The sequence below is a fragment of the Solanum verrucosum genome, unplaced genomic scaffold, assembly GCF_900185275.1.
Source record: "Solanum verrucosum unplaced genomic scaffold, falcon-dt-bn FXZP01000238.1, whole genome shotgun sequence".
Classification (NCBI taxonomy): domain Eukaryota; kingdom Viridiplantae; phylum Streptophyta; class Magnoliopsida; order Solanales; family Solanaceae; genus Solanum; species Solanum verrucosum.
Window position 1 is genome coordinate 5,022,346 of NW_026020630.1, and position 15,277 is coordinate 5,037,622.

The window sequence follows — 15,277 nt, forward strand, 5'->3', positions numbered from 1 at the left end:
CCCTAGCTCAAACAGATCGGAAAAAAAAAAGCGATTCAATTTTCAGGTAAATCAAAGCCGGTACGGAACTAGGGTTTTTCCAAAAATAATAAAATAGTAAAAACAAAAAAAAATTACAAAAAAAGTAAAAAAAATAAAAATAAAAATTGGGGAACAATAAAATTAGGGTTAAGAAAATTGGGGACAGAGCATAGCAGAAGAGAGAGAGAGAGATGATTACCTGTTGAGAGATAGAGAGAGAGAGTTTTTTCGGGTCGGATCTAAAAGTGTACTCGCTTGGGTTGTGTACGTACAGTTTACTTTCTCTTTTATAATGTTGTTGACACGCGCTTGTCGTGTCGGAGCCTACTGTTATTACCAAAGAGGCACTTGTCGTTTTGCCACGTAATATGTTGGGAAAACGTGGGATGACATAATATTTTTTTTGTTTTTACTTTACTTGCTTACCCTCGTGCTTCTTCTCGGGATCATTTTTACTTGTCACAATTTATATCGGGGAAAAAATTAAACTATATGGTTGAAAATTATTTAGGTCATGTATAATCACATGATTTAGCTTATATTTATGTATGAACACATGGTTTAACACTCATTTGTTTGTTTAAGTATAATATATGAATGTGTTTTTTAATTGATATAATGTATACATATATTTTTTTAATTTGATTATGTTCTTTAACTTTGAGTGTGTATCAGTAGACGTTTAAACATGTATGAAATTTAATAAATAGATATATGTGTCCTACGTGACATAATACACGTAGGATGTGAAATTGTCAAATAGGATGTCATGTAGGATATATGTGTCTATTTGTTCAACTTTATACAAGTTTGGCATAGATGTTGGTTGGGATTAAGTTAAAGGGCGTGCTTATATATTATGTTTATTTAATTTGGTCTTAGTTGATATATATGTTTTTCAATTTTGGGTGTGAATAAATAAAAATCTAAATGTGTATAAAGTTGAATAAGTAAACGCATGTAATATGTGCAGTGTCCTATGTAGCAATACACGTCTTATGTAGCGTCCTACATGTGTATTATGTCATATAGAATATGTGTGTTTACTTGTTTAAATTTATATAAATTTAAATGTTTATTTATGTACACTCAAAATTTGAGGGTATAAATGTCAATTTGATGTTAAGTTAAAAGGGAAGTAGCTATATTTATGTATTTAAGCAAGCAAAAATTAATCACATTTACTAAGCTTAGAAACTTTGGACCTTTTTTGGACATTTATTTAATATGTGATGTTATGAGCCGCACATCATTTATGAGATTTTTGGTTAAAATAGGGTTGAGTTTAATATTTTTTATATTTCTACTCAAAATTCACCTCAGGATTTAAAATGTAATAACACTGGATAATAATATTCCAACACACAAGTTTATCGTCAAGATTTTATATTAAATTCAAATTGTTCTTCATTTATATGTATAATTGACGAACATGAAATGTTTGATCGACTAAACATCTAGTACTATTATTAACATGTATCGCACATTTATTGAAACTAGTTATTATATGGTATGAATATAAATGTTAGTTGACCGAAATCTCCTTCAAATATTAAATAATTTTTATGTTCTTAATAAATGTAAACCCTATTTTATTTTGAACATACTTCAAAAACCTAAAAATCTTTTGGCAATATATCTTTCCAGACATACTTAGTCACAAGTTAGTAATAACTCCAAGTTGATTCACTATCAAATTGAATTTTATCAAAGATATTTTATTAAAGATACTTTATTAAAGCAACATACCCCTCTTCATGTATCATACTAACATATTTAACTTAAATATTATACTGAATATTGACGGCGTACAATTATTAACGTGCAACATTACACATATTATATTATATTAAAAACACAAAAAAACTTAATGAAATGTCGTTCGACTTTTTGAAATAAATTTCTCAGCAGATACAATAATCATTTAATTATTTTTGTTATATTTTAGGACTATGAAATCAATTTAAAAAGTCGTAATGAAATATGTCCTTATTTGAATTATGTGATACAATGGATCATCTGACTTTTAGAACTCGTCTTTAAGTTTTTATGACATCTTCTTATCACATAAGATTCTGGATGTGAGCTTTCATTTCATTCATTTTGTAATAATACAATGTGTGATAGCTTAACCTGAACTCTTTAGACCTCCAGAGTTTGTCACCAAACCTCAAGCTTAATAGTGTTAACTACACTATGAATCTCATCTATCAAAACTATATCATATGCAAATAACTTACATCATGGCACCTTACTCGGATTTTAGATTAATTATGGCGCAGTTGAAATACTGGAGGAAATTAATGTATGCAGGAACATACCATCTCAAGTCAAGCAAACCACACTATTTCAGGAAAGTAATAAATCAAGAGACGAGATTAACTAATCAAGATTCTAAGACCTTATTTAAATATATTATTTTTTCCAATTTATGAATACCAAAATGACTTAATTAACAATTACATTCTAATAAAATAGAATTAAGAAAACCCAATTTACTACTCCCTTTTTACCAAATAAATCTGCATGTATAATAAATGAATCTGCATGTTCAACGTTGTAGATTATTTAAGGAAAATGCACCCATCACAAGTTTGCCAATGATTATTTTCTACAAATATATATGTGCTATATATCTAACACCTCTACTATCTCAGACTATAAAAGCTAAATCTAATGCAGCGAGGAGCTCGCAAAATATTATGCAACTCAAATGTATCCAAAAATGGAACTGGCAAAACTTCAAAGTATCATTTTCTCTTTTTTATGTTTAATTAGGCGTGGGCAAATTTGATTCCTTTCTCAATGGACGATTTTAGCTCTGGTTTAAGAGCTTCAAGTCCTTCTTTCTCGTAGTCTGAAAGTGCGCCTAATCCCAAGACTTCTTCCACGCCATTTTTCCCGAGTCTCACCTGAAAATAGTTCAAACAAGTGTTGAAATCAGAAGAAAGATAACCAACAAAATAATGTCATCGACTGACAGAAAATGAAGATCCCTCTATACAGATGCAAAATCGAGTGATGGCAAGACAGATACATTTAATAGCAAATAGGCACTCAAGCACCATTTAGGTTAGAAGAGGATATCATTACCTTGGATGCAAAGAATGGCAGGTCTGTCACAGTTGACTGTACGAATGAACACTCTACAACATCTGGAACCCCATTCAGTCCCTTCAAGCAAGCATCCGCGAAGATGGCACCCGCATAGCTGCAAAAGTGAAACAAATTGCTCAAAACCCAGTAACCACACAAAGAAAGATGTGCAAAGAAGTCTTTCTTATTTTTTATAACAATATCTTTTACTGATATACTGAGTGGGGCAAGTTCTCTTCAATACATTGTTTTGACAAGTAGTTCACTTCAATACTAGGTGCATGGAAACTTTATATTCAACGCGTTATCAAGATTGCGCAATCTTGGCCACTATGCAGCATGTGTTAATTTCCAGTTGTGGCATGTGACAACACATGCAGAAAAAGGTATCATGTTGTATATTAGTATTGCGAAAACCTGTCAAAATATATTTGCTCCATTTTAATTTACGTGAATTTATTTGAGTGTGCAGAGAGTTCAAGAAAGAAAAGAATTGGGACTTGTGCTCTTAAACATGTCATAACATTTGTGTGGCTTCTCATCAAGGATAAAATGGAGAGTTTCTTAAATTACTTCCAGGTTTAGGAAGTCTTTCTTTTTTAAAAGGACTATAAAGGGGATATGGTCACATAAAGAGGAACAAATAGAGTTGTCAAGCAACTCTAGACCCTCTTTACAAGAATTTGACTCTCGTTAGCGGAAGACACTTATGCAGGTGTTCCTTGTCAATACCAGAAAGTTCTTGCCACCAAACAGAGAAACTTTCATGAAAACATTGAAACTTAAATAAGTAAAAGAGAGCATGAATAGAAACATACGCCATCGAGAGGGTGGCTGAACCCTTTCCAGCCTTGGCCTCCACAACTTCAGTGCCACCATCTTGGGTGCGCTTGGTGAGTGCCTCAATTTCTTCACTTGACAAATTTGCACTTGGAGTGGCCTATTGCAACATTTAGAGATAACAACAATACAAGAATTAGTAAAGTTACAATGTGGAATTAATCTTTTAATGAGTCAACACGAGGTAGACTTAATTTTTAAATAACCTAGATTAAACAAAAGAAAAGAAAGATTACTTGGGAAAATAACGGGAGGATAGTTACGCCAGCGTGACCACCAACAACGGGGACAATGACATCTGGAACAATGCACCAAAATATTTAGTAGTGAATAAGAACTTTGCATGAATTGACGGTTTAATACAATGAAATAGAAGCAAATCAAAGATGGAAATCACTATGATGCATACCAGCAACATTAACTTTAGCTTTTCCAGCATAGAAAGTCTTTGCCCTAACAACATCAAGTGTGGTCACTCCAAAGAGTCTCTTCTCATCATAGGTTCCAGCCTTCTTGAACACCTCAGATGCAATTGGGACAGTGGAATTCACGGGGTTGCTGATCACATTGACAAGTGCCTTTGGAGATTTGAGGGGAGGCATTAGAGGAAAGAGGAAGAGTCGGTATTTGTTACTCCAACATCTAAACTAATATGTAAACCAATATGGGAACTTACATGAGGGCAATACTTTGCAATAGCTGTGCAAAGAGACTTAACAATACCAGCATTAATGTTGAACAGATCATCGCGGGTCATACCAGGCTTTCGTGGCACACCAGCCGGAATAATGACAACATCAGCTCCCTCCAAAGCATTCCCTAGCTGTTCTTCTCCTGCATAACCCAAAATCTGCAAGTCCAGGAAAAAAACAATGGTCAAGGAACTGCAAGGACTAGGGATCAGACACTGAGGCCGTTCAGTTTGTGGATTGCAGGTGAGGCAAGTGGGATAAAAAGTATAACACTGTTTGGCTTATTGTGCAAAGGATTACATCATTAGGATAAAAGTTAGGGGTCTTTCAGGAGATCCATATATTTTAAAATAAGCCCCCAACTAAATTCTGCATTAGTTGTTTAGCGTTTGGTTTTCACATTTACTCTCAGTGTTCACAATATCAACATTAATTATGTAGTTATACCAAATTCAGTAATGTATAACATTACAAGTATTAGGAATAGATGCACAAGAGCACATAAATCAGAAAAGAATAACCTTACATTTGATCACTTATTCAGTTAACCATTTCTTACATATTATCTCTCCGTGTATTTTGAGAAAAGTTCGTATATTGACTATAAACTATAAAGTAATAAGAACATCAGGCAATTTAATTAACTATACCTCAATCTCTAACTGCAGGGGTCAATGCTATAAATTCTCTAGATATCTTGCTGTATTTGGGTCCATTTCATTTTGATATAAGTAATTTATCTTTTATGGTAAATTAGGAGTCCCTAAAACTAAAAGTTCTCCAAACTTCACACCTATCCCTATTTGAAGCTAAAGCAAGTGTAACAATGACTAAGGCTTAGTCTAGCTAATTGGTACCCCTTGTAGATATATTCTTCGATAAATCCGCATTGATACAGAGAGATCATACTACTCTTAAAGCAATTTTCTTCCAAATGATTTTAGTTCAACCTGATCTCTTTTTATAGCATCTCCAATCACCACAATGCCGTACGTAAGGACTAGTGTTTGTAGGTTTATGCAAGGCATAGCCAAACCATATATGGCAACTTTTTACTAATTAATCCTATACTTGCACTTTTTGCCTGATGTGATCATTTCTATTTTTGTCCAATCTTATATGACTGCACATCTATATTTGCATCTAAAGTTCCAATGACAGTTAATCTTGCGGATATAATAAGCATCTGAGACCCAAAGTTCACCCCATATCACATTGTTGATCTCACAACCATTTTCTAAATTTACCTTCTCAAGTAGGAATCTCAAAGCACTCTTTCACTTCAATCACTAAAATTCAATCAATCTACTACATTTTCGTTTATCTCGTCATTCACTTCAAAAGATTGAGCACTTCAATCAATACATTTCTATCAACCAATCTACTATATTTTTGTCTATCACATTATTCTCTTCATCAAGAGATTGAGTGACACCGCAGTTTTATCCAATCTCTCTTCACCTTCGTCCTTATGGTAGGAGAGCTAAATGTGGATATATTATGTCTTACTTCGACTTATCCTAGAAAGTTATACTGTGAAACGCTTCTCCATAATCCCAAATTGCAATCAACTCCCTTGTTAGCAAAGTAAAGTTGTCATCTTAACTAGAGAAATGTAATATTTATTTCACATTTTTGTAGTTTAATTCCAATGAGTTTTTGCTTGAGAAGTTCACAAGGAATCAAGGATTACAGTATAGAGATTCTAATAGTAATAATAATCACTGGAGTATTTGCCATTGAATGTTGAAGTCATCTACAACAAATGCTTAGATAAAATTTGATAAAGAGTTTTTTTTCTGATAATTCTATGCCTTCACATCATTATTTAATATTTAGCTTATCATCATCATACCTGGCATATAATTAGCAAATATAATAGGAATCAAAACAAAACTCAACGAAATCACAGGTACAGATTCACATAAAATACAAAGATTAGATCAACTTGTGAGATAAACGCAACGAGTCATCAACATAAAAACAGAAATCAAGTCCTATATTCATCAAAGGACACTGATACATCAGAGCAGTTAAAATTCTAGGGCTTAAAAGAGTGAGAAACCACACACTCATCACGAAGAGCGTAAAACATGGAGTAACAGGCAAGATAAAGCAGAAATTAACCTCAGATCTGGTGTTGATGTGGCTGACATCAGCAGCAACACCAGGAGTTCCAGCAATATCGTAGAGTGCAAGTCTGGAAACTAAAGGATTCAGTTTCATGAGAAGTGACAGCGGCTGCCCGATCCCTCCAGCTGCACCTAAAATAGCAACTTTCCTGTCCGGAGCAGACTCCGATGCGAATCCCCGGCATGTTCCGGCGGTTGAGGTTCTGCGAGCCAGAGTTCTCAACATGGATGTCCTCATTGCTATGGCGGAGAAAAATGTGAAGTCGAAAATGAGAGAAATATTCAAAGGGAGTGTTCAGTTGCGTGAAGCCGACTACAGTATTTATACTGGCTATAGATTCTTAAATTTCTAGGAATGGGTCCCCCTGATTTTCTGCCGGTAAATATTCCCTGGATTCATTTTTACTTGTTCTCTAGTATTTAAAAATCTTTTGAGTTTTTTATCCAATATTTTTAATATTTACCCTAAAATTTTAATTTGTGTAAAATAAAGCTTTATTTGGAGATAGCACTCAAAACTTTTTATTAATGAGCAACAGTTTCAATCACTACACTATATTCTTTAGTAGTTACATGTTAATTTTAACATATCAAGAAAATATAATTATTTTTTTCATATTTAATTCTTCATATTAATTACTTATTTCTCAAGACCTGAGAGGTTGAGACTAAACAAAATACTTATATTCATCATTTTCTCTTAACCGCATGGAAAATTTAGTAGTTTTGAAGGTATTTGGAAAAATTATAAAGTGCTTTTAAGCATTCATTTTTAAGCCAATTTTTTTTTAAATAAGTCAAAAATCAAAAGTAGGGTACCATCTACGTGTATGACTTTTAATTTTTGGCTTATAAGCAACTTTTTATATGCCCATCCAACCAGGTTCTTAATAAGTTGGTATAAGTTTTCTTTGATACACCGAATGAGATAGTAATCTCATATAATAAAGTAAAACTATATTTTCATGCTTAATCGATAAGATAAATAATAAAATGATGGAAATAGTTAATCTCATGGAGATATCCAACGCATGAGATATTTTTGTTTATCTCATCTCACCTACTAAACGCGTCTAATTATTTACCTTTGATTATATTTTATACATCTCAATATATGTGTCACTTTTTTATTATTTTAGCAAATTTTTAAAAAATACTTAATAATAATGATTGTACTTCATTTAATATTTTCCTAGTTCACTAACAAATGAAGCATATTCTTTTTATCTTAATCAATCACAATGAAGCATATTATCTGCAAATATCGTTGCGTTTGCGGACCAAATTCTCATCTTTACACTAAAGGGAGAAAAGGCACATCATCTTTATGATATCGAGAACATATTTTTTATGCCTCATACAGCTAACACAAGTTATACTTTCTGTTTTACAAGTTAGTGAACCCAATTCTTTACACTTTTTGGTACAAACTTTTGAGTCCACCAATTTGTGAAAGAAAAAGAAAACCTCGCACAACTTATATCAATTATGTGAGACAAAAGTAAAAAAAATTCTGATATCGAACCTTCTGTTGGCCCTGGTTTACTGGCCCTGTCGAAAAATCTGCCAGATATCATAATGCGAGTATATCAATGCAGAAAATATAAGAACTTAAGTGCATTATTATATAGAACAACTGCAAATAAATATACATGGCTCAAAAAAAGTCACAAATTTGGGAAATGTATGATTTTCTGGCAAATAGAGTTCTTGAACAGAATCCTACAAGTACAAAATTTCCCAGATGCAGATTGACATCCCCAGCCACAGCTCGGCGGCCTCATTAGCTGCAACCTTCTTCAATTTTAACAACCTCAACCTTCGCAATACTATAGAAATAGAGAAAGACAACTCTCTAGTCCACATCTTAAACGATCCAAATTTTAAGGGAAAAGTAGTAATCAAATCTAAAAAAGGGCAGCTCGGTAAACATTAGGGAAGTGCCACATCCCAGGGGAGTTTAATGTAGTCAGGCCACCCTGGTGCAAGCAATTTCACAGCTCGAACCAAATCAAAATACTAGAAAAAAGTTGTAATCATCTCCATAAGCTAACCTCGATAACAACGAGAACAACTTTTGGATGTTTTGATTTTGACAACTTGAAGTGAAAGACGGTCCTTTAGATGTTGGTTAACAAAGAGAGTCAGTCGGTTGGCCATATGTCTTCTTTATCCAGTCCAGAACATCCACACAATCTTCACGCCCAATGAAATGCCTTTACATACAGAGAGATTTCAGGTTAGGAGTAAATGAGCGAAGATTTTTGCTTCTATATTTCAAGTTCATACCTGTTTATTGTACGATAGGTCTTCAATTCTGCAGATTGACGGTGATTTCTTATATCTTTCCGCATACGAAGTGACTCAGGCATCTGGAAATGGCCATCCTGACTGTTATACGAATCACATATAAAGCTAAGCACCTTTTCCTGTAAATGCCATTTTCAGATGTCAACAGGAGAATTTGACGTGTTTCATGGCTCATGCTACTGAGAGATAAGGCCCAATAAAAGGTAAGATTAAACAATTAAACAATTTTTCATAGGGGAAGAAACGACTGCCTCTGCACATGAAACAAACACGTTCCTTGAAAAAAGGAAAACTGAAAATTATCACATCAACTCCAAGTCAAAGAATCCCTATTTCGTACAATTAATTGTCACTGCCTATATTTTCCCTCAAGACATGCTTTTGGACAAAGAGAAGTCTCAAGGCAAGAATAAGCGTCTAAAACCAAAGGAGGTCATCGTGAAACTGATTGTAGCTCTATGAAAAAAAAAAAAAAAACAATTTGAAAGAGAATCTTCCCACACTAAGGTAATTATTGCTAAGAAAAGGACCCACTATTGTTCTGAACCTTCCAGAATCAATCTTTCATATCCAGACTGGCACAACACAGAATATACCAACCATGGGATACCCAAAGAGATGATGAAAATATCCGCATATATATAATGCATGCATGACTGTATGCATATCATACTGTCAATAAAAGGAATCGTGAACAACTTTTATAAACCAGGAGAAACTCAGCTACTGCATCCGGAATGAAGAGAAATGTCCAACTTGATAAAAGTTCTATTTAACAAAAAGAAAGGCACAACAATTCCTTATAAAACAGAAATGGCATACCAAAGGTTTAGAAGCATCTATCCACTCATAAATCTGTTCATTGCGAAACCATGTCATCTGCCTTTTTGCAAAATTTCTGCACAAGAATATAAGAATCAGTCAATCAGCTTATAACTTACAAGAAATAACATTATAGACAACAACAACATACCAAATGTAACCCCACAAGTAGGGTTTGGGGAGGGTAGAGTATACGAGACCTTACTCCTACCTCGTAGAAATAGAGATGTTGTTTCCGATAGACCCGGATTAAAAAAACATTTTCAGCAGTTTCAATATGGGAAAAGTAACAACAATGAAATAATGTGAAATGGAGAGCATTACACAACATAGAGAAGAAAGAACTGTAAAAACAAGTGCTAAAAGAATATTGCTAATACTACTGCCAAGAAACTACAAGAATATTCCTAATACTACAGCCAAGAAATAGTATTATAGACAATCCAATCAAATCAGGAAAACCAGCACTAAAAGCATGGACCAGACCCAAATGTATGGAAGGGGCCAGAGCCCAGACAGGAGTAAGAGTGGACCAATTTAGGCAGTACTATCAGAAGTTCCTCACATTTGCATCCACAATCATCCATACTGCTCTTTTCTCATCTTGAAAAGTAACTACAGTATCAAGAAGTGTGGCTCGCTCAGCAGACAAGAAAGTGAGGGTTAAGTAGAAAGTTGTCTTCAACAGTGACAGGGGAGACATGATTAAAATTCTATCAGGAATAGTTGTGGAACTTTCTGCTTATCCATGGCAAATCCGCATACAATGACTACAACATATAAGCCTCCAGAACTAAACTGTGACACTACAGAGAAAAATTGCAGATAAATACTACATTTAAATGTCAAGAAAGAAAGGTTGTCTTAATATGTGAAATAATAGAAGAAGTGTTTGTTATGACTTATGACAGAAGTTATTTTCTAAGAAAGACATTTTCATGAGGAAGTCATGCACTAGTGCTTGGTTACTGGGAGGTGAGGGGATGACCTCCCTCACTTATGGACGAAAGCCATTTTCGTTATAACTATGTTGACTTTTAATTCCATATCACTTGCTCCAACCAACACTTAGACATAATTATTAATCTTTATTAGTCAAATTTCGGTAAAACACTATCCAATTTGCTAAAATTATTATCAGTCTTTGATATGTATTTTTCCAAAAATTATTTTTCAGTCACCAACCAAAGACGAGAAAACATTTTCTGGGAAAATAATCTTCCACTAAAAAACATTTCCCCGGAAATATTTTCCATAAAATAATTTCCGTTAGATCAAACACATTTCAATCAAGGAGGCCTTAACGGTTCTTACTAAAAGGCCATTTTATTGAAAGATAACATTTTGAAAAATTATATTTTATTACACAATAAGGCAGTCGTTTTCCCTGCATCCATATCTTCTATACAAAGAAACCGAGAACAACAAAGATCATCACGATTTGAGACAATTACATAGTCACAGTGAAAGTAACATACCGTGATTCTTTCTGAAATTCAGATAAAAATTCATAGAAGTCCCCAGCTGAACTCCATCCTCCATTTTCCCTACATCTTAGAAGGTATTCCATTGCCTAAAAGATTTTGAACAAACACATATTAGTAAACAAACTATTGGACTGTGTTCAAGCTATAGGGATGCAAATATACTTGTCGGTAACCAATTGCTCGAGTAGCAGAACTCGAGTTCGGCAAAAGACCCACATCAAGAAGCCACCCTGCCTCAGATAGAATTCCATCTGCTCCTGCAGTATGCACCATCATAATGAATTAATTAGGATCAATGTATTCTAAATAAAGTTGTTAAGGAACTAAAATGGAAAGCTCTTATTTAAAAGAAAGATTTATTTTAGTTGAAGCAAAGATTAGTATCTCAATGACTACAAAATTAAAGCACACTGGTTAACTCTTAGAAGAAGAATTAACCTTTATTAACAAAATGATCACTGGTACTTATTTGAATTGCTCACATTTCACTATCCAATTTCCAAAGAAAATGTTTCTCCAGTTATTCAGAAGAAACTTGTCCGAAATACATATCCTTAGTGACATCAAGACTATGAACAAAGAGAAAGAAAGGATCAATTACTTCATCTAGTCTTTCCAAAATGTGAGAAAGAAAGGATCAAATTAATTCATCCAGTCTTATCAAAATGTTATGAAACAAAGAAGGGCAGGAAGGGAGGAAGGAAGAGAAGCAGATAATTAGCCCTAGGTATCATGATAACCGCAAAAATCTTAAGGCAGAAAAGAATGTTCTTCCTAGAAGGCTTGTGAATAATGGATGAGGCTGTGATTAAGAATTCCAAGACCTTAAAAGAATATTAAACAAAGCAAATAATCATAAAAATTTCATTAATCTTTTACCTAAGAGCATATCTTCACACCGAAAATCAATTGATCTATAAAGATCTATCCTATTGGTGGAAAGGAAATAACAAAGAAAATCATAATCCAAATCCTTTATTTCATTCTGCTGCAATTTGTCAGCAGAAGTCTTGACTTCAGCAGCATCTATTTGACCTGATACTAGCTGTTCTCTGAAAGAATTATATGGTACTTCAAAAGCGGATGGAGGTGACCCAGTAGACTGCAAGACAAAAAATGTATTTAGTTTTTTCATCTAAAGATGAACTGAACAGGCTGCGACAACATGGACTAACAGTTGTGCACATCTCAATCCAGTCTCAACTATTCCATAACCACAAAGAGCTCTTATGAAACCAATACAAGTTCTCTCTACAAGTACATCAATAGTTGACAGGAAACACAGATTCTCCCTGCAATCACATCGGTAAGTGACAAACAATAACACAGAAATCTCTAATGTCAACCTAACTCATACAACATGTGATCTAGCTTACAAAGAAGGGGTTAAAATCAGAGCGATCGCACATGAAAGTAACACAATTTTACCTTAACAATTTCAAGCCTGCGACGCAAGCGATACCAATCATTTGCCGGTAAAGACTGGGCACCAGGATCACCAGCTTTAACCAACAACTGAACAGCAGCATTCCAGTCTTCATCATTCTGTAAACTTGCAAGCTCTGAGTCAACTTCAGCAGCAATCTCTCGAGAGGCTTTCGGAACATCTGGCCTCCCATAAATAAACCTTAAACGTTGGACAGAATTTATTATGTGAGTTGGAAGATCATGCCCCTTTAGGTTAAGTGACTCAGTTGTAGAGACTGCATGAAAACAGAATTCTTGTACACCCAAGATCCAATTCAATTATCAGTTACAGGATATATGTAAGCTTCATTTTTAAATATAATAAAGCTTGTAAATAGACATCTCTCAACAAAACTTATCCTCATTCTTGCTCTCTCACAGTCTGTAGTTTTACAGAATGAATCTTCTTTGTTGAACAAGTTGCAACCAAAAAGTTTAGCTTTAGTTTTGAAATGTACTCCTCAATCTAACCAGAAGCTTTCAAGTGTGAGCTGTAATATCCTACACATACCATCGCAAATATAATCCAGTACCACCCGCGACTATTGGAACACGGCCCCTATCAAGGATATCTCTGGTAGTTTGCCTAGCATCCTCAAAAAATTGTCCAACAGAATACTCTGATGACATATCCAAAAGAAAAGGAGAAAAAAATAGTGTTAGCACTCAAGGACAACAAATTTAAGGGCACATCATATAGGGCATACAGTTAACTAAACATGACTATATGAGCAAATCAGACGAAGGAAATTTCACTTCAAATTACATCCCCACCCCGCCCAACTGGCACGGGTTCCCTAGAAAAAGGACTCTTGATCACAGTGGAGTTTGGAATGTTGTGTTAGTCTAAAGTTACAAATATCTAAAGTTACAAATACCAGTGATTCACTAATCTCAACGATTTGTATAAACATTGCAAATGCCTTGAGCATAAACAAACAAAGGTGAAATGATAGATATAAAATGGTCAATTTGAGGGTTTCAACAAATTGAGGAATTTTGATGTGTTCCCTTCATTGATTTTAAGTTCTGATGTTCCACAAATATGGAAAGCAGAGGGCTTCTATTGGTCATGACTGTCACTATGCACACGCCAACAAATATATGCACCGAATTACAATTTATGACAATGTAGAGGGCATAGATCATGCTTCATTGAGTGAAGGGATGAGCTGCACAGCTATTGAAATTCATGCAAAATAATGTTTCATTGCTTCAGACCCTCTAATTTAGACAGAAATACCTTCGGATGGATGCAATATGTCAACCAGATGATGTACTACTTCCTGCAAAACATACAGCAAAATAAGCGTCTGTCATGGCAGTACTCTGACACATGGTTCTATAAAATTCAAAAAGTATTTTCCATTCCTCAAACAGACAAACAAGTAGTAATGAAGCTCCAAAAGTTAGTCACTCAGTACATCCAAACATGAAACCAAAAGAACCAAAAATTACGCGGAAACCAAAAGAAGGAAAAAAATGTTTCATGTTAAAAGCATGCCTCAAAAAACCAGGCAGTAATGCTAATATTAGCAAAACATAATTCAAATTTGCTAAAGCAATACCTTTCTTTCATCAAAGGAAGGCTTCGCTGAACCGACATCAAGCCCTCGATACACCTATAAAGCCAGAGAACAAAACATAGATCAACTGAATTTCGACAAACATCATTCAGTCAGTAGCAGAGCCATGATTTTCACTAAGTGGTTCAAATTTCGAAAAGTTCAACACTAGAATAAGCTATAATAGGGGTTGAACATCTATAATATATACATAAAAAAAATAATTTTAACCATGTATAACAAGTGTAATTTTCTCGACCCTACCTAGCTCCACCACTGCATTCAGTTAAACAACACTGACAAGTTTGTGATAAATTGATAATCTTTGCTATTTCATTTAAGTTAAAGTTTTAGTACTTCAACTTTATTCAATTGTTTACTATCAATCTCAATTTTCTAACTAAGCAAACGGAAGCAATTTATGAGGCTAGATAAGTAATAACCTGTACAGAGTCCGCACTGATGATTTCACCATTGAGTCGCTTAGCGAGCTCTAATGCTAGCTTGCTTTTACCGGCACCGGTAGGTCCGGAAATGACAATAACTTTCTCTTTGGTAGAGGAGGCAGAGCAGGAGGTGAAGAGACGGCAACGGCGGCGGAGAAGTGTCTCCACCGTGTACGGCAGCCGGAGATAGCTGCTTATTCGAACGCCACCAGTCCCGACGGTGCTTATCATGACTGGAGCAACTGGACCGATTGGCTACCGGAGAGGAGCCAAGTCCCTTTTTAACACTATAGTTTAGAGGCCTCTTAATTGAATTTTTCAAAAATTAATACTAGTATTTGTTTGATAAATATGAAAATGTTATTATTTGTGAAAATTATTAGTCTCTATTAAATGATG

At 34.4% G+C, this 15,277-nt stretch overlaps 3 protein-coding genes across 5 annotated transcripts in view; all 3 read right to left on the reverse strand.

Moving 5' to 3' along the window:
- Nucleotides 1-15,277, reverse strand: part of LOC125811525 (multiple organellar RNA editing factor 8, chloroplastic/mitochondrial-like) — an 80,400-nt gene that overhangs the window by 41,711 nt on the left and 23,412 nt on the right. The gene's annotated exons all lie outside the window — the stretch shown is intronic.
- Nucleotides 2,566-7,084, reverse strand: LOC125811529 (malate dehydrogenase, mitochondrial). The gene is made up of 7 exons (XM_049491036.1): nucleotides 6,777-7,084; nucleotides 4,634-4,807; nucleotides 4,367-4,535; nucleotides 4,194-4,255; nucleotides 3,936-4,057; nucleotides 3,115-3,232; nucleotides 2,566-2,933 (listed from the first exon to the last, which is right to left on the reverse strand). Exons 1-7 carry the CDS (start codon nucleotides 7,017-7,019, stop codon nucleotides 2,796-2,798), a joined length of 1,026 nt encoding a protein of 341 aa, XP_049346993.1. The 5' UTR covers nucleotides 7,020-7,084; the 3' UTR covers nucleotides 2,566-2,795.
- LOC125811522 (tRNA dimethylallyltransferase 9) lies at nucleotides 8,385-15,155 on the reverse strand. 3 transcript variants are annotated; one of them, XR_007441919.1, is made up of 12 exons: nucleotides 14,876-15,155; nucleotides 14,436-14,489; nucleotides 14,111-14,153; nucleotides 13,379-13,487; nucleotides 12,829-13,027; nucleotides 12,280-12,502; nucleotides 11,563-11,657; nucleotides 11,392-11,486; nucleotides 9,914-9,989; nucleotides 9,071-9,210; nucleotides 8,836-8,997; nucleotides 8,385-8,610 (listed from the first exon to the last, which is right to left on the reverse strand). XR_007441919.1 is itself a non-coding variant. In XM_049491027.1 (11 exons), exons 1-11 carry the CDS (start codon nucleotides 15,107-15,109, stop codon nucleotides 8,913-8,915), a joined length of 1,353 nt encoding a protein of 450 aa, XP_049346984.1. In that variant the 5' UTR covers nucleotides 15,110-15,155; the 3' UTR covers nucleotides 8,785-8,912. The 3 variants fall into 3 exon arrangements, 1 of the variants encoding a protein (XP_049346984.1); XR_007441920.1 differs by having other exon boundaries at nucleotides 8,574-8,610; nucleotides 12,436-12,502; XM_049491027.1 differs by lacking the exon at nucleotides 8,385-8,610 and having other exon boundaries at nucleotides 8,785-8,997.